The sequence below is a fragment of the Talpa europaea genome (genome assembly GCF_964194135.1).
Source record: "Talpa europaea genome assembly, chromosome: X".
Taxonomy (NCBI): Eukaryota; Metazoa; Chordata; class Mammalia; order Eulipotyphla; family Talpidae; genus Talpa; species Talpa europaea.
Window position 1 is genome coordinate 88,028,789 of NC_140081.1, and position 25,111 is coordinate 88,053,899.

Consider the following 25,111-nt stretch of genomic DNA (forward strand, 5'->3'; position numbering starts at 1 on the left):
GCCCAGGAATCTATATTCATAATAAGTACCCCAAATAATTCTTATGCAAGCAGTTCCAGGACCCAATTCTGAGAAACACTTTGATGTAGATGCCCGGTTTCCCAATCTGGGTAGTAAACGGCAGAATGAGGACTTACTTGTGCTAACCCTTTTAACAAGGTTGAGCCTCTGTTTACAACAAACTTTGCAAATCCCTCAGACTACAGTTCCTCTGGTGTGCTCTACCTTCCTGCTATAGGTATCCAGGCAGCTGGATGCAAACAGATGGAAAGTACCTGGCATTTCCAGCACCAAATACTAAGTGGTATCCTGAATCCAAATACGATACAATTACCACACTAAGTCAAAAGATACTCAGCTCTTAGAGAGTCAATACTGCAGTTTTGGTTTTCAAAAGAAATTTGATGTGCTGGTGGCAACAGAAAATATGAACCCAGGAATGGTATTTAACAAACAAAATATGAATTTGCTTACAATTTTATAAGTTGAGGGCAGTATGTTAGCTATAGTTTTCTATGAATGCCCAAGAAAGGGGAGAGCGCTAAAGATAATCTTTCTGGTGAAGTGAAAAAACAGCCTCAAGTAAATGCCAAACTTTTTCTGATTACTTTTTAGGTGCACATGACTATTTTTTCTCATTTAGAATTAGTATAGTACTTTGCCCACTGATAGTACATTATTTTCAGTGCTACGTACTTGTTATTAGCCCAGTCTGAAATGCATTAAGCTTCTTGGTAGCTGCTTACTCAAGTGATCATTTTTCACTATTATTAACTAACTTAAACAGCGTTATCAACTCAATTCACATCAACTAAGCAAGTATTTGAGCAATGACTATTTACTTGATGCTATGCTAGCTCCAAAATTATTATCAATAAAACTGTTCTATTTTTCCAAGAATACCAAGGCAAAGAGCAAGAGTAGGAAGGTACAGACACCTTAATACTTAAAAACAACGTGTAATGGTGGAACCTTAAAAAAAATGATTTGCTTGATCTGCTTGAATAGGGTAGGTGTCCCCAATCCTCCCCAAATTCAAATAAAAAAGGAGTAAAAGGAAAAAAATTGATGACATACAGATTAACCATCCAAATCTGGATATCCATGGTCCAACATTATCTATTAACCACAGTTAAGAAGTCAGCCAAACTAGCAACCCGTCCACATGCTGCAGTAATTGAGGGGCTGTCTGCCAATGTGCTGGCATAGGGCATCTTGCGCCCATATCTGCAGTGCTGAGAGCTCATTCATCACTAAGCTGCAGTAGTGTTAACATATGCTGCAGTTGTGCTAGTATGTTTGTTTTACAATTACCACTGATCTACTCTTATGCTAGGCAAAGAAGGTAAGCATAAAGTGAAAAGAAATAAACTTGAAAACAGTACCTGATTCATTTATGAAGGCCTAGAACCTCCTCTTCCACCTAATCAGAAAATCCTCCCCCAATCTCAAAGGTTCCAGAAACAAAAGATTTAATTTCTAAGAAACACTACAGATGTACAGGAAACTTCATCGCCTTGATGGAAAAAAATTGTACTTATATTCTATTTCCCATGTGTTCACTCTCTTTGGGAGAACTGATCAGTCATATTAGACAAGCAGTCAAGCTTGATTTTTTTCCATCACTCAACAAACCAGTATTTGCATCCATTCATGGGCTAGTTCTGTGCATACCATCCAGACATGAGGAGAGTAATTAAGGTTCTACCAGGGGCCACTGGGCATCCTTTACCTCCGAAAACCCATTACCCAGTGGGTGGCCAACTGAGAGCCTAGGAGAGAAAACCCTTTCACGTGGACAATTGCTATCAATATGCTAATGGCCAGATTTACTTCCCCAAATCTCATCTGTTAAAAGTTCAGTCAGAACACTGAAAATTACCTGACTTGTAAGCACTTGATAATACCAACAAAAGGTTTGAATTATGAGCAACAGTAAACAGAATGAGCAAAAAGGAAACCCTTATAGAAGATATTTAGAAGATATTCAGAGTTATTGCTTAATCACTGAAAGGCAGATCAGGGAAAAGACAAAACTTGTTTTCAGGTCATCGAATAAATAATTTGGTAATAAATATTTATTTCATTCATAAATAGATTTTCCACCCTATACAGGATCAGACTACCACGTATTTGTTTTTTTTTTTAAATAAGATTTATTTACTTATGCATACAAGAACTGGGGTACAGGCCAGAGGCGTGAGGGGTGAGAGGATTCACCAGAGTCAGAGTGGGGAGCAGAACAGGCAGATTGACTGAAATACACTGCTGAGGAGAGCAGCAGGCAAGTCAGGAGAGGTCTGCTGTGCCATGTGGGTACTCCCTGGCTGGGGATTGAACTCATGCTGCTGTGGCTGCGGATAGCTTCATAGGTTGCGTCTTAACCCCTTGCACCACCAGGGAGCCCCTACCATCTATTTGTAAAAGAAGTTTCCCATGTACAAATCGTATTGAAGGTGTCAAATGCAACAAATTCCTTTTTATCTGAAACCCAAACAACCTGAATATAACTGAAATTATATACTCTGTATCTGGCAGAATGACAAATAACAGGTAAGTATATAACAATATCATTCATAAAAAGCAAATATTGAAGTAGGTCACAAATATGTTAAATACAGCACAGTGCCATGTCCTCTATATCTACAGTCATGTATGCAATTGGCAAAGATTCTGAAGACAGGGACTTTGTCAGTCTTGCTCACCCCTGGGTCTAGCACAGTGGCCAGCACATAGGATAGATGCTCAGTGAATATTTGCTGAATGAAATAATCCTCTGCAAGACCATAAAATGAGGTAATCCTTTTAAGATGATAGTATGGCCTGTACAGCTTTAGCATTAAATGCATTTATTCTAATACTTAGAAAACTGGTAATCAGTACATGGTAAATCCCAACGTTTAGTTTCTGACTACCCAATTCCAATGTATGTGTGTTGGGGGGAGGGTTCCAGGTTGTTACCTGTCCTCCTGGTAAGTAACAGAAGTTCTCAAGACAACCTTCCCCCTTTCACTTCCATTAATATACTAGAGCAGCTCATAGAACTCAGAGAAACATTTTGCTTAGTAGACGTCTGGTTTCTTATAAAAGCATACAACTCAGGTCCAAAGAGGTGAAGAGAGGCACAGAGCAAGGTATGGGGAAGGAGGCAGAGCTCCCACTCCCTTTCCACTCTCCCCAAATCTCCACGTGTTTACCAACCAAGAAGCTTTTTCAAACCCAATCTTTTTGGGGTTTTTAAGGAGGTCTCATTACACTAGCATGACTGATTGGCCACTGGCCATTGGTCAATGAACTCAACCTCTGGGCTCTCTCCCCTCCCTGGAAATCGGGAGGTCGACTAAAAGTTCCAACTCTCTCATCACCCTGGTTTCCAAATATCATCTCATTAACAAGACACTCATTAATAAGGAATTTCAAGGGTTTTAGGAGCTCTGTGCCAGAAGATCAAATATAAGTATGTCTTGCTTTAAAAATCACAGTATCATACCCAATTACCTAGAACTCCTCATTCTTTAAACATTCTTCATAAAGAAGAATTTACTATAAATATCATTGTCTATAAGTAAAAGTTACTATTTATGTGAAACATAAAAGCTCTTCATTGAAAAATACTTATCAGTCACCTACTAAGTACCAGGCACTAAGCCAACTTTTCCTACTTCCTACCAGCAACAGTTTTCCAGTGGAGGGCAGCCTTTCTCGCTGGGAGCTCCAGTCTTCCTTGAAAAGAGATTAATTTATTACATACAATGGATGCGCTGGGGCATTAGGGCTTAAATCTCTCCCAATTGAGATAGACTGACCTAGTGTGACACACAAGTTAAAAGTAAATTATAATATGATTTTTTTTTTAAAAATTGCTTTTTAGTAGGGTGAAGTTCATCTGTTAAACCAAGATGCACAGACCATTTATTTCTAAGGTTTGTCTAAATGAAAAAATAGTAATTACAATGCACGTATTTAGATAAATTTCTACACATAATGAAATAAATTCATAAATAGTTTCCATGCTCAGCAATGTCAGCCCAAGGTTTTTAGTACAGTGAAAAAGAAAAAATAGTTTACCCTGGTAATTCAAGGAAGAAACCAAAAACCTTCTTGCTCCTGGGAAAAAAAAAATTACCTAAGTTACTTTATTAATTGCTTCAATATATTGCTTCACTAGACTGGCCTTGACTTGGCCTTAAAGTAATAAATTAGCTACTATTTTGTTCACTTTTGTCTTCAAGACAAAATATTGTCTTGAATATTTTGAATTTTCATTCTACTTTATGCAGTATAATATCTTTGTTTTTTTTTCTATGTGCTATTATTACTGTATGTTGCATGCTTTATGGGACCAAAGCAGTTTAAGAACTCTTGGAATCAGAGATCTAACTTTCCCTCAGTATTTTACACTCACAATTTAAGCTTTCAGGTATACACCTAGAAATTCATACCATTTAATATCGCTATCTGACAAGCTAAATTTACAACATTCACATGGCCAAATCCCTGATCTACCTGATCAAGGAGTGTCTCACTTTGAATCATTAAGCATGAAATAAGTAAAAAAAAAGGGGGGGGGTTTCTCATTTAGAGACTCATTAAAACTCTAAACCCATGTGAAACTACAGCTGTAATGAGTACAAATTTTAAGAGTAAAAAATAAAATACAGGTTAACATAAAAGTCCCTGACCCTTAAGCTCCAATCACCCCGATTTCCAATTACATGTACTTCTGAAGGAAATGAATTGTATAGATGAAGCCACTATTATTTATTTATTGTATTTATAGAAAATGGAGATACTCGCTGAGAACAGGCAGTGCTGTTATTCCACCCAAAGACATCCAACTCGAATCTTTTAAGACACCTCCTTCATAGCTAGATCCTAAAATCCTGCACCAAATCCACCAATTTCTTTCTACCTTGAAACTGTCAAAAGTAAAGTCATAATTCATCAAAAAGTAAAGACGACAATTATTAATGGCAAAGACGTCAAGGCCATGTCTTTAAAAAATACAATGAGTCACTATTTCTTTTAGCTTGAAATTGGAGAACCTGCGGGGGGTGGGGGGAAATGGTGTTCTTCTTTTCTAAAAGAGATTCAGCAAACACCAACTGAGCCACAGAAGAAGCTGCTACTCCTAAAAGATACTCCCCCGTCCAGGTTTTAAATGTAAAACCCTCCTAACATGTAGGCTCCATTTTTTGGTGACCAACAACTATAATAAATACCACTGTAATTTATTTCACATTCAAAACCAATTTCAAGGGCCTCCCCGGTGGCACAGTGGGTTGAGCACAGCGCTGTGAAGCTGTCTGCAGCCTCCACAGCACAGGTTCGATTCCCGGCCAGCCAGGGAGAATCCCACATGGCGAGGCAGACCTCTCCTGTCTCGCCCGCTGCTTCGGTCCGTCTGCCTGTTCTGCTCCCTGCTCTGTCTCTGGTGAATCCTCTCATGCTCCCACAACTCTGGACTGTACCCCAGCTCTTGTATAAATAAAAATAAATCTTTGAAAAAAAAACCTATAAAAAAAACAAAACCAATTTCAAAGTACAGTTAATTGAAAAAAATTCATAACCCCATTTCTAATATGAAAGTAATCAAAAGAGAGCTTGGACTACAAAAGTTGGACTACATACATCTATATTGTTGGGCCAGTCTCAAGTCCAACCAAATCTGTGTATAGCCATCTAGTGATTTAAATAGGAGTACCCCTCAATCTCTGCCAAGTAAAAGATGAGGAGAGCGTGGAGACTCACTCCTCTACAGCAGATAAAATTTGGCTGTCCCCACCCCCCAAAGATTCTGAAGTCATTCTTTAGCAATGTATTCGATAGCCTTAGGCCTAAGGCTCAGATACAACTCCAGAGAACCTTCCAGCTTACTGCACTGGTCCAAATTCCCCAGACTTACCATAGTCATGATGGCGCAGGAAAATGTAAGCAGTTGGGCATTCCAGCCGAAACAATGAGGTCGAAGCTCATTTCAATGTGAGCTAAAGTGATTCTCTGCAGAGAGCTTGGTTGGGGAAGCTAAGAAGACTAGCTTCAAACCTGCAGGCTGGCACCTCAACAACTGCTGCAAATTCTACTGCATGCCCAGGCTGCCTGGGCCAGGGCTGCTTCATGACTGGCCTCTGGTACAATGCAGATCACTCTTAGCAAAGGAAAAGTGAAGGGAGGTTTTGGACCAATACTTGAATAGTTTGATTTGAAACGTTAAAACCCTTTAAAAAATGGGGTTGAATTTATTATGAAGCAGAGCCCAGTTGTTTTCCACCGTAAGAGTGACATGTGAAAAGATTACCTTTTCTCGAAGTATCACAAATTGGCTCTTTGTCATCTTTCCCTTTTTGTCACTCCCAGACAACACTCAAAGATCACAGGAATCTATGTGACACAGAACTATTAAGTACAATAGTCTTTTACCTTCCCGGGTTAAATGTGAGAAAGCAATCTGAAGTCACTCGCTTCATTAAAGCCTCCAGTACAAGCCAATTTCTACAGATTTCAAGATACTTGATATGTACAACCTCCACTGCTCTGTGCCACAGGTAATCTGCTCCGATTTCTTAAGACATGTTTCATTTTGAGAAACACTGACATAGCGTTGTTGTGATGGTATCTTGAAAAGGGATGTCCAATTATTTATTTTAGCCCGAGAACACCGGCGAAAGTTTCCAACGCGGGGGGAGGGGGGAATGAGAGCCAATTCATCGGACGTACCAGACATGTTAGCAATGCTTGATTAGCAACAACTGCACGAAAAGAATCGAATCGCCAAGTTCTTGCTCGGATTCTAAGGGGGGAGGGGGAGGCGCACAGCACTCAACCTCATTCTTCCTAATGCTGGAACAATCAAAATTTACAGACGAACCCCTTCCTTCACATCGCGGGCAGAAATAAAATCCTATTCCCGCCAGCCCATCTTGCAATTAAGGAAGTTGCCACAAATACCGGCATGAAGTGCCGGGTCCCATCTAGGCGCCCTTCTCAACGGAGGGTCTTAGGAGTAAACAGGTTACTGGACAAGAGTCGGTGGCCACAGATCGCCTTTTCCTCCCACGGAGATCAAAATGCCCTTTCTGCGGGGTGGCAAGGGGGTAAACCGGCCAGCGGGGCCGCCGCAGCCCGCCTTCCTCCGGGCTTCAAGGTCTGGGGCGCAGCGTTCTCGCCCAGGCTTCGGAGCCGGCGCGCCACGGCCGCGCCGCCACCTCGCGTCTGCCCCGCCACCCAGCCCACCCTGACGATCGCCGGGCCGGCCTCAGCCCCCGAAGGTGAGCTTGTCCGGCGGGGGCTCCCAACTTTGGCAGGCGTCACTCCGCAGCTGCCGGCGCCCGCGCAGGCGGAGTCCCCCGAGCCTCGGGTCCCCGGCCCCGCGCCCCCGGGAGGTGTTCTGGGCCCCAGGGACAGGTCTGGGTTCACCTCCATGTGCTCGTGGCGGAGGAAACAAAAGAAAGCCGCCTCCCGGCTGATAAAACGCCATCTTCGACTTAATTGGCCAAGCCTGGGACCCCCGGGTCGGACCCCCGCCGTCAGCCCGAGGGGCGCCCTCGTCCGAGGCGCAGTGGCCAACGGCCCCCGGCAGCTCCGCTTCAATTGTCCGGGGGGCGGCGGGCTGCTTCGGTCGCCCCGGAGCCCGACCTGCCCCCCCACCCCCGTCCGCCTCGGCCACGGGTTTCAGGGAAAATTCAAACGGGGTGGCGGGGGTCTCAGCGAGGTGCCATTATCCCCTCAGAAAATTGTGAGGGAGCGGGCGAAGCGGCCGGCGAGGCAGCCCCGCGGCGCGCGTGGAGCCGCAGAGGGTACTTACAAAACGGTTCAAGCTCCGGCGGAACATCGCGTCCGAGGCGCCGAGCGGGCTCGACCGGGCCGTCTGCGAAGGAGCCGTCCACAAAGCACACTGCGGCGTGGGCCGGCGGCGCGAAGCGGACGGCGCGGCAGGCTGCCTGCCCCCAGCCCGCCGCCGCCCGCCTGCCGGCCTGCCCTAGCCGGCGCTCCGCCGCGGCCCCGCCCCGCCCCCGCCTCGCCCCGCCCCCGCCTCGCCCCGCCCCGCCCCGCCGGCCCCGGGGGCGGCGACCCGCCGCTCTCCCTTATCTGACCCCAGCCCGCCGCCCGCAGAGGCGAGCGGGCGCGCGAGGGAACGCGAGGCCCCGCCCGCGGGGGGGGCGCCCCAAGCTCCCCGCCCGCGCCGGGCTCGGCAGCCCGCTATCTGCGCTCTGCCCCGGCGTGGTGCCGCCGCCTCGGGCGCTCCGCGTGCTTCCGCCCCGCTCGGGGCACCCCGCGCCTGCCCTCTCCTCCGCCTGACTCCACTGCCCGGGCTCGGTGGGGAACCCCCGCGGCCCCGGCCCCAACTCTAAGCGCCGCCGCCCCGCGCCTTCGTCCCGTACCCGGGCTGGGGAGCCACGGTGCCGCCCGCTGGCCCGCCCCGAGCCCGCCAGGTAGCCCGGCTCCCCGCTTCCCGGCGGGAAGCGCCGGGCGGGCTCGGAGCGAGGACGAGTGGGGGCAGCGGAGACCCCAGCGCGGGCCGGGGGGCTCGCTCTGAAAGCCGCCCCCTGCTCCCCCGCAGAGGCGCGGGTCTCCCGCCACCCTGCTCTCGCCGCGCTCCCACCTACGCGGCCCCTGCTGCCGCTGCCTCGCGTCCTGCCTCCCCACCTCAGCCGTCTCACTTCCACTTTCTCTAGGAGGTTGTAAAGTCGGGCTTTGTGTGGCTGCTGCGCAGCGGGGCGGGATTTCCCTGCACCCCCTCCCGGAGCCCCGCCCCGCCCCTCCCGGGGCAGCCTGGGAATTGTAGTCCGGCCTGGCCCCTGCGCCGCTTGCTACCGCGGGCTGGGAGCTCCCCCACTCGCCCAGACGGAGTTTGCCCGGCGGGTAGAAGGAGGAAGCGGCTCAGATCGCTGGGCCCAAGCGCGGTTCTCAGCCGCTGCGGGCAGGGGAGGCCCGCGGCGCTGGGTAGCTTCCCCGCCGTGAGAAACAGGAGAAACAGACCTGAGGCAAAGCCCCGAAAGCCAGCAACCTGCCCCAGGGCGTGAGACCTGCGCTGTGCCCGGAGAAACCCTGGACACCCTCGGCGCCTAGTTCAGAACAGGGGTTTGCGGAACTTGGCAAATTAAAAATGCAGTCTGAGTCTCGAGTGGTCACGACACCGGGCATCCCAATCCCACCTCAGCCCGTTCACACTGCCCTTTCCCGCTGGATCCCCAGGCTGTTGGAGAAGAACTTTCCGAACCTTCTATACAAGTCAAGACGACCTAAGTAAAAGGCAGACAGGAGCACTTGCAGGAGCCTTGCGCCACATTCTGCCAGTCCAGAGCTGAGCACCGGGTGCAGCTGCACCGCGGGCCTCCGCTGGGCGGTGAAGGTAGAGAAGGTTCTTTTCTCCTCCAGGATCTCCATTGATACCAACACCCGTTCACTGGGCGTTTTCATTGGGCCAACACTGTGCTGGGAGCTGCACAAGGCGACTTCTTTAAATCCCTTCCCAACAGGGTAGTCGCCATCGAATTGGGGGGCACACACCAGCTAAAACAACACGTCGAAAGACATTGACAGAGAAGAGATGTGAAGTGTTGATGGACATGGGAGAGAGTTACGGTGCCCCTGAAAGGGGAGTCTGGGATGCTTTCCTGGAAGCACTGGAGATTAAATTGGACCCTAAAATATGGGAAGTTACACTAGGCAGCGAAGAAGACCAGCCAGCAAAGTCCAGGGTGGAGGGAAAGGTCGGTGAGAAAGGGCAAGACAAGCTAAGAAAAAGAACACACCACCCTATTTTTGGCAGCTGCCCCAGGTGGGGGCGGTCCGAATGAACCCTAAAACCCAAAAGGCTCTTCAGAAACACCCAATGAAATGTGAATTGGATTCTGTGAGCAAAGAGCAGCCCAAGCTGTACTAATTGCCAAGAAATGAAACCAACCAGGCATCCGTTCCAACACTTGCCTTATTGTGGTTCTTTCTGTTCCAAGGATTCGGTTTTTGTTTTGTTTTGTTTTTTTAAATTTCCCTCCCCCCATACATCTAAGGATTCTTAAGATTTATGTTAAATGTATGTTAATCAGATATGGTGTATGATTTCATTGGCAAAATGGATCTAACGATTTGCTCTCTACGATTTCAAAGATTTATTTTCAGAGTTTCCTTTCTGGCTTTACTTTCATTGACCACAGCAACGACTTTACTATCATTCACTAATCATTTATTCAACATGCACTAAGTAGCAGCACTATCCTAGATACTGGTAACAGAAAATGAATTTACACCTTTGGGGATACAAGTGTTTGCTAGGAAATAATATCATTATGAAACAAATGGAGGGGGAAGTACTTTGCTTATGGATTCAAATAGATCAACTTCAGAAAATGAGAGACCTGGAAATTATTTTGCAGTGTTCTCTTACATGTTGTTGTGTGTTAACTCCCATGTGATCCCCATGATGCCCAGCTTAAAAGCAGGGAGTTTAGGATCCTCCGAGGTAGAGCAGTATTGTTGGTCCTGTTAATGTTTGTTATTATAATCCCACTATCCCCATGTCCTCTTAATTTATTTCATCACAACCCCTATCCTCATGGGCCCAGACTCATTTGCTTGGCTATAGCAATGCAATTCCACATAAATCAAACTATGCTCAAGCAAAACAATGCAATATATGCAAGGTGATTTTTTTTTCCCCATCTCCAAATGCAACCTGAAATTACAGCCACTCACACATATCCCCTAGAGTTACTTTCCTTTGTGAGTTTTTTTTAAGTCAAAAAGAAATTATTTTTGCTCTTTTCAGTGCCTCTTCACAGTTTCCAAAGAAAACTCAGGTGTTGTAGAAAAGCTGTTGCCAATGACTATGAAAAGCAGACGATCAGCCGGAATTTTCATTTGGCCAACTCCATAAACAGAACTGCAAACAACGAACTTCCTCCTGTCTAATTGTCAGAACCCGTGGTATATAACACCAACTCTTGTGGTGTATCAGCTGACTGCTTCGGAGGCCCCTTCTCCTGCAGGCAGGAATTCAGATGTCCAGATTCCTATCTGGACTAGATGTAATGCTTAATATCACAGAGAGGGAAGGGAAAGTGTTCTTTTCTTAACTGTGTCAGTTCCACTGCCCCTATTTCTGTGCCAGCAACTAGAAGCCCTTCTCCATTGTCCCCTCGCTCTTTCCAACTTTCCCCCTCAGCCCCTCAGACATCTCACCATGGCAGATAGACAGGGCTGCAAGGACCCTGGATGCAGTACCCACTTGGGAAGAAGAGCAAAGTGTTCTGGAATCTGTCAACTGGTCAGCTAGTCAGGATCCAACAGGAAGGGAATGGTGAGAAGGAGTCACTTCCTCCATTTAATTTCTAAAAAAAGAAAAAGAAAAAGAAGAACAATTGAAGCTGTTATATCAGCATCTAAATCACTGCCATCAGCAAGTTGAAGAAATTCAGCTGTCTCTGCTGAGCTTTCAAACACACCTCTGAAGACTGTTTTTTGCCCAGTTGAAATTTCTTCCTTCCAAGACTGGCCTTCATGTATATTTAAGACCCACTTTACCCATATCTTCCGAACTGTTGGCTCACTCCATTTCACTCTCCACACTGAAGCCACAGAAATCATTGGAAGACAAGTCAGATCATATCACTCCCCTCCTTATGACTTTTCAGTAGCTTCTTATTGCTCGTAGGGAATGTCCTATATCTTGACTTAACATCATCTACAAGGCCCTGCCTTCTTCTCCAGTCATGGGTGGAACAACTCTCCCTCTCACTCACCAAGCTTCAGCCTAGTCTCCACTCTTCAACCTTTGAGTTCCCAAAGATCCTCCCCTGACATCACAGGCAACCATCCCTGATGGAATGTTTTTCTGGACTTCAGGTCTCAGCCTAAACGTCACTTTCTCAAATGACTTCATGGGTCCCCGTTACAGTGCTCCAAAGAGCCATGTTAGTCGTATCCAGCATGGTAATAATTGAGGTTAGTAATCATGAAGAACAGCAGAACTCAAAAGGGACTGTGGATGATCTCATACTGTTATACTTTTCAAAAAGGGCATGTAGGGCCTCCCCTAGTGGCGCAGGCAGTTGAGCGCAGCGCTGTGAAGCTGTCCGCAGCATCTGCAGTGCGAGTTCGATCCCCGCCGGCTGGTGAGGGTCCCACATGGCGAAGCAGACCTCTCCTGTCGTGCCCGCTGCTCCCCTCAGCAGTGTATTTCATCAGTCTGCCTGTTCTGTTCCCCGCTCTGTCTCTGGTGAATCCTCTCACCCTCTGGCGCCTCTGGCCTGTACCCCAGCTATTGTATAAATTAAAAAAGAGAGAGAAAAAAGGGCATGAAGGTATATTCTAATAACCTGGTATTCCTGATATCAAGGTGTGCAAGGTTCTAGAACCCATTATTAAAAGGATAGGGTTTTTTTCTCACAGTGGAAAGGAAAAGACAATCACTAGGAACCACATTGAGTTCACTGAGATATAGTTTGTCTTTCACATTCTGAGAAAATGATTTCTAGATCTGAATTCTACTTCCTCCCAAATTATATCAGGAGGCTAGACACAGGAGAGGCTGGAGAAGATATAGTAGAAGACTAAATATTATCCATAATAAGAAGTCATTAAGTCAAATTATATCAATGAATATCATTTTATTATTTAGAAATAGAGAGGTAAATACCAGAAGAAACAGCTAAAATAATAAAAAGTTCTTGCTTCCTGGAGCATATATTGACAATAGGAAAGGATGGGATAAGGACTTCTTTTTCCCTTTGTAAGTCTTACAACTATCTTAAACTATGTACATGCATTATTTTCATAAAAATAAAATTTGGTTTGAAAATATAAATACCATTTGGACACACAGACAGGAAGTAGAATAACATTCTAACCAAGAGATGGCGAAGATGTGGAGGTGAAACTATTCCAGTGATTGATAAACAAATATGCCTACAGAGTAATTGGCACATGTTGAGAAGTAGTAAGTAATATAAAATTTAAACCTCATTTCTCAGAAAGCCACTGGAATATCCATTCCATCATATGAGAGAGTAAACCAAGAAAGAGGAAGATATCCCAGAAAACAAGGGGTGAACATAAAAGAGAGGTGAAGGGAATTCCCTGGATGATAGTGGCAAAATTTAAGGTAAATAGCTGTATGCACACCAGGCCAGAAGAGTAGGAAGATGAAGGGGCATAAAAGGGAGGCTTCTAGAGAAAAAGATTTTTGTTTATTTAACTGATGTGTTTTTCATATGGAGATTGGCATTCAGAAAAGTTGTTTGGATAAATTGGTGAAGAATTAGTGATTAGAGAGGGTGCTTTGATAGTGGGTGTGGTGGTGTGAACAACAACTGAAAGGGGAGATTCTATACCTCTAAAACACAAATAAAGATGTAAACCAATGTTATCTCAATATAAAAAATAAAATTAGCAATTAATGCATGCAAAGCAAATTAACAAAAACCAAGGCAGTTTTTAACTTCAGGAAAAACAGAAAGTTGCTCAAGAAAGTAAATGAGTCATGAAATAATATGACTTGGTTCCAAATGAAAGCCACAAAAATGAAACACTACCTTACTCTTATGTAGGATGAAAGAACAGCTGGGAAAGACAGTGTTATAAAAGATCTATATCCTTGGCCTCCCCGATGGCACAGCGGGCTGCGAAGCTGCCCGCAGCCTCTGCAGCGGCGGTTCTATCCCCGGCCACCAGCAAGTGTCCCACATAGCATGCAGACCTCTCCTGCCGTGCCCGCTGCTCCCCTCAGCAGTGTATTTCATCGTTCTGCCTGTTCTGCTCCCCGCTCTGGCTCTGGTGAATTCTCTCACCCTCCCGCGCTTCTGACTATACCCAGTACTTGTATAAATAAATAAAGAAATCTTAAAAAAAAAAAAGATCTATATCTTAATCTTCCATACTAAGACAGCTCTAAGTACAAATCGAAAGATCAAGAAACATTATATTGACATACAGAAGTGAATACTAAAAGAAACATCTAAAATTATTAAACGTGGTTGCTTTATTAGTACAGGTCACAAGTTGGGAGAGACAGAGTAGGGGATGGCCTTTTTTTTTTTTTTTTTAGTAAGTCTCATCAATCTGTTTAACTTTTTAAACTATGAATTACTTTCAAAAATAAAAATAAATGCTTTCAAAAAATTAAAAAATTAATAAAAAGAATAAATAGCATTTTGAAAGGGTAGAAAGACAGGAGGGCACTCCAGCCAAGAGAAACAGCAAAGTATTAAGTAGATCCGAGTTCACACTGGGAGTAGTGTGAAAGATAATTTTCAAAGCTATCATTTATTGAGTACTTGCTAGGTGTTAGGCACTGTGCTAAGCTCTTTACACATATTTTCTCATTTATGCTCACTAACCCCATAAGATAATACTATTATCCTCATTTTATTGATGAAGAGACTGAGAGCTTATGGAAACTTGCCCAAAGCCACAGCTAGAAAAATAGCTGAGCAGAGAGTCAAACAGGTCCATGTGACACTCCAAATCCATACCCTTAACCACCACATTTTGAAGACATAATTCACAAGGTTTGATCACAGATTTAATTTATGGGACAAAGGAGAGAGTTGTATGTGAAATGACTTTAAGAAATTAGCCTCAGTGAGTGGGGGATTGATGAGTTTTCATCTAGTTATTTCGACAATTCTATTGAATATTAACTACATCCAAGTAGTTTGACCAAGCTATAATAATGAATGTGAGACTTATGATTCCTACTCTCATACAGCTTATATTCCATATTCACAGAAAAATCATTCAGGGGGAAGAGGAGTGAAAAAAAAATGTGAGTTCAATTTTAACTGTTTCGGAGTAACAACAGAATGTTCAAATAAAAATGCCCAATATGCATGGAAAATGTGGTATTAGAGTTTGGTATAAGATGCTCTAAACTTCAAAAATATATTCCTGGTCAATGGAAATCAGAATTGAGAAATGCTATTTCATTTAATGCTTCAGAAATCCTGCACAAGCTGTTAAGAGTGCAGCTTCTGTGGCAGTTGGGCTGGAAGCCAGAGTGCAGGAGTGTATAAGTGTAAACCATTCATTTTCAACACCTGACTGTGGAAGGAGGGGGGAAATGCACAATAGCAAGGAGGACAATCAGGATAGGGAAACCTCTTTCCCCCCAACTAAAAGAGACCCATACACATTTAAAGGCAGAGAGGGAAGGATTCTGTAGAAGGGAGAAGCTAAATATTGTAGAAAGAGAAGGTAATTGAGGAAGCTGGGATATGAAGCAGGTAGAAGGGGATGGACTGGAGAATATGAGGCTCAAGTTTGAGAGGGGAGGTGAGATCCTCCCTTCTCTAAAACAGAGAGTGCTGCAAGGGGAGAGAGTGAGCCAAGAGTCTTAGCTGAAGAGGGGGCACAGGAAAGGGTAGTCCATCTTTTGAGTGGAGCTTAGTTTTCCTGAGAATGGGCAGTTGGAGGAGAGGATGGGACTTAATCAGCCCTCAAAGAATAGAATCTGAAGTTCAAATCTGAAAATGAACAAACCTTTTGGATACTCAGCAGCCCTATTTCCACCATTTTCTACTGTTTAAAATAATAGCAGATTGTCGTCTTCCTGTCTTCCAGTCTTCCTGATCAATTAATTCAAATTTTATTTCACCCAGGCCAACATTTAGGTACTAAGATTCAGGCACGATGCCATCAAAATCCATTAAAAATGGCTCTTTTCCCAGCACTGAGAGTGATGCAAACTCCCCTTAACCATCAAATCCAACCTTGAATTAATTAATATCTCAGTTGGTGTCTGTTTTATTTTAAGTCATATCGTTCTTACTGGCTCTCTTTCTAACATTTGAAATTCCATTTGGTGCTCTTCAGCAAGTATTTAGTATGTATTACTTGAAAAAGTATTTACCCTTTTGATTTCACTTATTTCTTGTCAGAGGATATGACTATAATAGACCAACATGCACAAAACACAGAAGCAAGACAAGAACTTCTTCAGGGTAGGGACCACACCTTACCTAGCTTTAGTCCTGTTTCCAGAGAAGAGCATGATTACATGGCTGAAGCTCAATAAATGTTTGCAAATGAATGAACGGTTTTTTGTGTGCTGTAAGGGGAGAGTCCTAAACTGAGATCTGGGAGATGTCGATTCTGACTCTTAACTCGAGTTCCCTTGGGACTAATAACTTACACTTCTGCCCCTTATTTTTCTCATGGGAAGATGAGGGGTGTAGATGATTCAATAAATAGACTCTTGAATTTTATATGCCATTTTTAAGAGGAAATCTCCGGTTCCTAACAGTAACATTTATTTATTTACATTTTTGCTATTAATTAGTCCACCATTTGCATGTCTGCACAATTTTGAGCACATTCTCACCCTTCCACAGGTGTACATGCTTCACTTGTTCTCACCAATAGTCCCGTGCCAGGGACCCACCCCCTGCCTTTCCCCATGCCCTCCTCCCTACCCCTTCTTCCCTCTGGTAACCAGTACGTTTTCCAGTCTAAGAATTATTTTTCCTGTCCAAGTAGCAAAGCTTAAAAACTTGTTCTAAATCCCTGGCCAACCCATGAATTGGAACAGATCTGAACTTCAGGTCACCTCTCCTGGTCACCCTATACAACCTGATGTGCTCCTCAACGTTCAGTCTGCTGGGAAGATTTCCTTTCCCCCATTTCTTTTTGGGGTACTCCACCATGGGCTCCTAGTGCTGTAGTCATGTGCTTTCAGATGGTGAAAACTGATTTATGCCAAGTTGGGTATAAACCAGGCTGGTGAATTTCCTTTTCATTTGAAGCCATTTGGTCAAAGGTAAATCACCCTGAAGCTACAGGTATGCATGGAAGGAGGGGCAGCAGCGTGACAGGAGGAGGTACCTTGGGAGTCTGGGCCACTGCTCCCTAAACTCACTGATTATGCCTTCAGGTTGCATCACACATCTGCACGTTCAGAGGATAATGGAATACTTCTGTGCACACCAAACTCGATGGCTAAGCAGATTAGATAACCTTGCTTGTGACTGGCAGTCTGTGCTTTTATCCTCACTTGACTGGGCATTCAGTCTCCGCCTGATCCCATCTATCCAGAAGATTCTTCTCAAAACTAGAGCTCCCAGCAAAACACAAAAGCCACTGAGGTGAGCACAGCCACTTTCCTTATACCTGTCTACTAGAGCTTGTCAACTCCTATCCCCTCATTCCCCACTGCCTTTTCTTTTTTTTTTTTTTTAATAAATTTTATTGTTATATTCCCCATACAATTGCAGCCCCCCCATTCTGACCCCAGTCCCTCCCCTCCCGCCCCCGCCCCCCTAAAAGTGTCTCTGGTTCATAGTTTTTTGTTGATTTTGATTTTCACTTTCTTATATTCATTTTCCTGGTCCCTTATTTAAGTTTTCTAGATTCCTGCTATGAGTGAGACCATCCGGTATTTTTCTTTTTCTTTCTGGCTTATTTCGCTGAGCATGATCCCTTCCAGCGCCATCCACGTTGCTGCAAATAGCATGCGTTTATCTTTTTTGAATGCTGAGTAATATTCCATGGTGTATATGTACCACATCTTCTTGATCCAGTCATCTATTTTTGGGCATTTGGGTTGTTTCCAAAGCTTAGCTATTGTAAACAGTGCTGCTATAAACATAGGGGTGCAGGTGTTCTTTGGAATTGATGTTTCTGTGTCCTTTGGGTAAATACCTAGGAGTGGAATTGCTGGGTCATATGGAAGCTCTATGTTTAGTAGGTCCAGAAATCTCCACACAGCTTTCCACAGTGGTTGGACCAGTTTGCACTCCCACCAACAGTGCAGAAGAGTTCCTTTTTCTCCACACCCTCGCCAACATTTGTTGTTGCTAGTTTTTTTAATATGTGCCATTCTCACTGGTGTAAGATGGTATCTCATGGTAGTTTTGATTTGCATTTCCCTGATGACAAGTGATGTTGAACATTTTTTCATATGCCTGTTGGCCATTTGCATTTCCTCTTCAGAGAAGTTTCTTTTTAGCTCTTCTGCCCATTTTTTGACTGGATTATTTTCTTTGTTGTTGTTGAGTCTCATCAGCTCTTTGCAGATTTTTGTGATCAGTCCTTTATCATTAGTGTTGGGTGCAAAAATGTTCTCCCAGTTGGTGGGGTTTCTCTTTGTTTTTGTTATTGTCTCTTTTGCTGTGCAAAAGCTCTTTAATTTGATGTAGTCCCAGCTGTTTATCTTTGCCTTCACTATCACTGCTTTGGGTGATGTGTCTGTAAAGATGTCTTTGATGTGCAAATCACGTAGTGTTTTGCCTATATTTCCTTCTATATATTTTATGGTTTCAGGTCTTATGTCTAGTTCTTTAATCCATTTTGAGTTGATTTTTGTGTATGGTGTGAGGTAGTGGTCAAGCTTCATTCTTTTGCATGTAGCGACCCAGTTTTCCCAGCACCATTTATTGAACAAACTTTCTTTGCTCCAATGCATATTCTTTGCTCCTTTGTCAAAGATTAGTTGACCATAAATCTGTGGGTTTATTTCTGGATTTTCTATTCAATTCCATTGGTCTGTATGTCTGTTCTTGTTCCAATACCATGCAGTTTTGATGATTATGGCTTTGTAGTATAGTTTGAAGTCTGGGAGTGTGATGCCTCCATTCCCTTCTTTTTTTTTTCAGGAGAGCTTTGGCTATTCGGGGTTTTTTGTGATTCCATATGAATTTCATCAATAATTGTTCTATTTCTTTGAAGAATGACATTGAAATTTTGATTGGAATAGCATTGAATCTGTATATTGCTTTTGGAAGGATGGCCATTTTAATAATGTTTATTCTTCCAATCCATGAGCAGGGGATGTCTCTCCATTTCTTTGTGTCTTCTTCTATTTCTTTTAACAGTGTTTTATAGTTTTCTTTGTATAGGTCCTTTACCTCTTTTGTTAGATTTATTCCCAAATATTGGATTTTTTTTGTTTCAATAACAAAAGGGATGTTTTTTTTGATTTCTTCTTCTTCAGATTTATTGTTTGTGTATAGGAAGGCTACGGACTTTTGCGTGTTGATTTTGTATCCTGCCACTTTACTGAACTGATTGATGAGTTGAATTAGCTTTTCTGTGGAGTTTTTGGGGTTCTCTATGTATAATATCATATCGTCTGCAAATAGTGATAGTTTGACTTCTTCTTTTCCTATTTGGATTCCTTGGATGTCTTTCTCTTGTCTTATTGCCCTGGCTAGGACTTCCAGTATTATATTGAAAAGCAGTGGTGAGAGTGGACATCCTTGTCTTGTTCCAGTTATATGGAAACAAGTTTAACAATCTAGAGGAGATGGACAAATTCCTACAACTCTACAATCACCCAAAGCTAGATAAAGAAGAAATAGAACACCTAAACAGACCAATTACAATTAGCGAAATTGAAATGGTAATCCAAAACCTCCCCAAAAACAAAAGCCCAGGACCTGATGGATTTACAAATGAATTCTACCAAACATTCAGAGACGAATTAGTGCCTATCCTTCACAAACTCTTCCAAAAAATTGAGAAGGAAGGGACAATACCAAACACGTTTTATGAAGCCAACATTACACTAATACCAAAACCAAACAAGGACAACACAAAAAAGGAAAACTACAGGCCAATCTCCTTAATGAACACTGATGCAAAAATCCTCAATAAAATTTTAGCTGTCAGAATCCAACAATGTATCCATAAGATAATTCACCACGACCAAGTAGGATTCATTCCAGGGACACAAGGATGGTTTAACATCCGAAAATCAATCAACGTTATCCAACACATCAACAAAAAGAAATATAAAAACCATATGATAATATCAATAGATGCTGAGAAAGCTTTCGACAAAGTGCCACACCCATTCATGATAAAAGCCCTTGAAATTCTTGGGATACAAGGAACATACCTCAACATCATAAAGGCCATCTATGACAAGCCAACAGCCAGTATCATTCTCAATGGTGAAAAGCTGAAAGCAATTCCATTAAGATCCCCACTGCCTTTTCTCAGCCCTGCCTCCAGGGCTCAGGGCTCTTCCGCAATCCTCTCTTATACGCAAAGGAGTAAGGTCTGATAAACTTCTTCAACCTATGAATTTGGGGGCTTCTCAAAATGTTTATATGTCAATAAAGCACCACAGGGAATGGGCAATGCTGAGCCTAAGTAGTGAGTCTATGATGGATGTCAGCATCAACAAGGAAACTAGCTGGGTGTGCAAGGAGATTTCACTCACCCCCTTCTTCTTCACCCACCCCTGTGATGACCAGCGACTCTCTCAGTACCTTCTGCTTTTTACAGAAGCAGACAACCTTGGGACAACCTTGCTTCCTTGCTGGCCTCAACCGGCCTAATTCTCCCTCTTCAGCACCTCCTCCTTACTGCACCCTCCTATACCATACCACCATCCCCGAGGGTATGAGAATCTTCCTAACCAATCCTGAGTTGAACAGAGGACATCCGACAATGAAAAATAAATAAATAAAGCCATCAAGTAAATGAGATGCTTACATACACATTTCATTAACAGAGTAAAGCTGTTTCCTTCTCACATGGATACATATAGGTTGTCCAACATCACCCAGGCAACCAAATAGAACATGGACTCTAACGACTCCATGGTCTTGTTGTTCTTCAAAAGCTAATTAGCTCCTCTCCCGCAGAACGCTGCTATGATGGGTAATGTCTCAACTCCTGCTCTGCGCTAAGTCATACTTTCTCTGGGAACTGTCATCTCATGACTACCTGGCAACCTCCCATCATTCTTGACAGTGTTACCTGGTGGTGGTGGGGGGGCAAATGTCTTTTTCCATTGGTCCTCAATCTCCCACAGGAAGTTGCAGCCAGGTCTAATCACTGAGTCTCCACGAGACCCTCTTCCCTCCATCCCAACATGGCTATCCAGATGGAGTTAGGTTAAAGGGATAGAGAAGTCCCAAAAGGATGGAATAGAGTTTATGGGCCAATCCTGTGTATGTCTGCCAGGCATCTGTTCTTTTTCTTTCTAAGCGCAAGTGGAGCCACTGTTCTCCTTACGTCCTCCAGGTTGCCTTGGTGAGTTCGTTTGCAATCTATGAGCAACTTGGTGTTCTGTAAGGCACAGGACTCTTGCTAATTGCCCTGATTCACTCCACTTGAGGGATGCTGCTTCTTGAATGGTGCACATATTTGTAATCTGTATTCCTGATATCAGCAACTTTGTGTTTAATGGAGGAATGTGAGACTGCTTCACTTCCTGACTGTACAGTGCCATATTAATATTAGTTGTTATTATTATTATTATTTAAGGGGAAATCAATATCTTTTTAAATTTAAACCACAGTTGCCTCAGGAATATATGGTAATTTTCCTAATCGGCTTTTGTTCTTGGCCCAGATCATAAACAATATTCTGGATTTCAAATATAAAGAGAATTTATTTATAGCCTTGACATATTTTACCATGAACTGTTTAAATGTCAACATAGCCCAAGCAAAGCCTGCCAGGAAAATAATTGATTCATAGTCATTTTTACTGGTGACCTTCCATAGAAAGAAACTAGGGTTGCATAAGTATAAAGAACAGATCAGAAAAGGCAAAAATTCAGCAAACTGCTATGATCGTAAGTAATGAAATTGTGTATATTGGGGGATTTTCCTGTGTATCTCATGTTTCCATAATGTGGTTACACAGTGACCTCTGGCATCTTTAGCAGCAGACTTATGCTTATTTCAATGTCTTCCTCAAGTGCAGAGATGGCAAATATATGACACATATATTGCCACTCCCCACTCCCACATTCATCGCAGACAGTGCTAGTCTATGGCAGCACTCAGCCCCTAAATTGAGAGGGAATACCAAAACCTTTTGCCCTCTAACCCTCTACATGACTGTGTAAATTCATCTCTGATCACCTGAAGTGAAGGTGATTTGTCATTCCCTTTCTAACCTTAAGAGGTGACACTATGTCTTAATCAAGGATCAGTAGTGGCAAGGAGTTAAAATCTCATTCAGACTAGTTTAAGAAAGAGAACTTTAGGCCCTCCCCGGTGGCGTAGCTGGTTTAGCATAGAGCTGTGAAGCTGTCCGCAGCCTCTTCCTCGCCCGCTGCTCCCTTCAGCAGTGCTTTTGGTCCATCTGCCTGTTTTGCTCCCCGGCTCTGTCTGGTTAATCCTCTCACCCTCCCGCACCTCTGGCCTGTACCCCAGCTCTTGCATAAATAAAAATGAATCTTAAAAAAAAGAAAGAGAACTTTATTAAATGAAAACAGCAGCTAATATACATGTCTGGGCTATGAAGTACAGCCAGGTGACACAGTGACTGAAACTAGAACTGTCAAGAAGAAACTGAGGTTGCTTGTTCTTTCTTTCAAAAGCCACATAATATCTCTCTTCTGTGCTTCTGTCTCCTCTCTCTTCTGATTTTCATCTTTTACCTTTTATTTCGGTCAAGCATCCACATAGTTCTCTCTTGAGAGTATGTGTCTCTTATCAAAAATTCTCAAGAAAGCAAATCTGATGGCTACCTGATGTGTGGTCCAGTAGGAGGCAGTTGTCTTCTTGTGGTTCAACAGCCGTGGGGAGTAGAATTGTCACAGTGTAATCTAAAAAGGGAGGTTCCATGTTCCCTGCCCCACCTAAAGAAGGGTGGAGCTGAGCAGCCAGGGGAAGCTAGAAAGGATAGGAAGGGAAGACAGACGGGAGAAGGCTTGGAGGAGGCACCGGGAGCAGAGTCATGTGAAAAAGAAGCCTCCTCAGCCTTGGACTTTTACCAGGGTCTTGGAAGCAGACATTTGGAAAGAGACTTGGGCGGGAGACCCGTGGGGAGGCTGGCAATGGCACCCTTTATGTTGACTTGGATTTTTACTTTGCTCCTTTCCTTCCAGACTTGCCTGGCCCCTTCTAGCCCTTTGCTATGGTTCCCCCCCTCCCAGAAAGTGCCTTAGACTTGTGGCAAGATTTCTGGCCTCAGTGGCTCCAATTGGAATCAACCCTGTTTGGCTGGACATTTACCCATGAGGGGGTGGGTAACTTTGGGTGTTTCAGTAGAAGTGTTTGATTATCCTTTCTTCTGTTCTATCTATTGCACACTAATTCTGCTAAAGTTCTTTCCTATTGAAGGTCTCATGTACTAATAGTATGATTTGTTTTTAGAGCGTGCAGGTTTGGGGTCCCAGGGTACCCCCACAGTCTGCCTGCTAACAGAATCACCTTCTAGGAAAAGATATAACCCTTCTAGTTCTATGAACATACCAGGTTAAACCTGAAGTTGGGTCATTGATAAGTCATTGATAAGTTCATCTTCTTCTCCCTGAGTAGGTAGCCTGATAAAATACAGGAGACACAATTAAATCTGAATTTCAGCTAAACTACAAATATCCTTTGGCATAAATACACCAATAATATTCATTGTTTATGTGAAATTGAAACTTAACTGGGCAACCTGTAATTTTTATTTGCTAAATCTAGCAACCCTGTCCCTGAGTCCTCTCTCTTTGAGGTGGTACAATGAATTTTTTTCTAGAAAGTCAATAGTTTAGAGTGTGGGTAAAACCCTTAATTAAAATATCTCTGACTAGCAGAGATTCTGTGATGCTCCAGCAATAGTTCAAGGTTAGATGGTTGCATGTTTTGCTGTTACTATTTTTGAAGACTTGATTTTTTTCCTTCCATACTCATTTCAGTAGGAATTTTTTTTCTTTCATGTGAACTGTCTTTTCTACAGAATAGAAGCTGTTCGGGGGCAGAGTCTGACTAATGTCAATTCTATGTACAGCAGGTCCTCAAATAATGTTTCATTACACCGTTGATGAGAATAAAAAAGTGATGCCTGGCCAAGGCCACTGTCAATATGGGTTCTCCAGTTTTCTCCCACAGCCCAGAGCTGTGCACGTGAGGTTTACTGGCATGTCTGAATTGTCTCAGTCAGAGTGGGTGGGGATGTAAGTTTTCCCTGCACTGGAAGGGTGCCCTGTCTAGGATGGGTGTCCGCCTTGTGCCCTGAGCTGCCAGAACAGCCTCTGGCCACCCCTGACTCTGAGCTACCTGCCCGAAGTAGGTTGGAAAACGAATGAATCAATGAATCCAAAAGATTGTTTAATATCAGAAGTGTTTGAGGGGGTCTTTCTTTAGGAAGTCTGGTGATGTGTTTGTGGTCAGAAATATGCCGTGGGAACTGAACTCTTGTTGATAGCAGTTAGTCTCTGGTCAGACTGGTTTTGTCCCACAGTGTTTTGTTTCAAGTCTCAGTTTCCAAGAAACTATCATGATGTTAAGTGAGGTGCTAGTGTGCGCTGCCCCATAGTGTTTGGAGCTCCATGAGTGTTGTCGTTTGGATGAGATATTGGGTTCATCATGTTGGGTCCTTGGGTTCCCTCTGAGAAAAGTTTCAGCTGAGTTTCCCCTTTCAGCGGCACAGAGAGTTTGTCACAAAGATGTTTGATTACATCGCAAAAGGTTAGGTTTGTTTCATTCCTTTGGGGAATCGTTATCTATTATTAGATTAATTACCTCAAGGATGTGGCTAGGTTGGTTTTTGAGGGCTGTGATACTCTATAATGGCCCTTAATTTCCATATCCCCTCCGCTGGTTTGTGCCTCCTGACACTTTCTGTCTTGGGTAGGATTTATTCAGGTTTTTAGGATCACACATGCTTTTTCAATAACTGAATCCAAAACAAAGTGCTGATTACATTGGCTTGATTGATTGATAGCTAGACAAGATCCAAGAATGCAACACAGAGTGCTATCAGGAGGGACGTTGTGGATGCAGCTGGCACTTTTGTCTTAAGGAAAGGGCCTCTAAATTTCCAGTCAGATTGTAGTCTCAGGAGCAGCCTACATATTCAAGTGTGTGGGGAGAAAGATAGAGAAAGGAAGCTGGAGCTCAACCTGCAAAATGGATGAGGACCCCAGGCTGCCTCACCTACCCAGTCACGAGGCAAGCATGAACTCAAAGCAATGACCTTCAATCAAGGATTTTCCCCATTAATGATGTATGATATAATGAACATTAGACTCTGTCCAATCAGATCACTCATTTTTCTGTGGGGACAATTCTGGACAAGGCACAGGGTATGAAAGACACTTCCTCCTTAGCACTCCCCACTTATTTTTCTTTTATTGATCTTAATAATTTTTTAATAGTTTAATGTATTTTAATAGCAAACATATAAGGAACACCACAGAAGACAGACATTAAAAATATGTATT

At 43.5% G+C, this 25,111-nt stretch overlaps 1 protein-coding gene across 1 annotated transcript in view; it reads right to left on the reverse strand.

Moving 5' to 3' along the window:
* Positions 1 to 7,831, reverse strand: part of ATP11C (ATPase phospholipid transporting 11C (ATP11C blood group)) — a gene marked incomplete at both ends in the record, with an annotated part of 150,336 nt that extends 142,505 nt beyond the window's left edge. Inside the window, one exon of the mRNA XM_084259229.1 lies at positions 7,805 to 7,831. Coding sequence (XP_084115355.1) covers positions 7,805 to 7,831 — 27 coding nt within the window. The remainder of the gene's footprint in view (positions 1 to 7,804) is intronic.
* Positions 7,832 to 25,111: the final 17,280 nt, after the last annotated feature.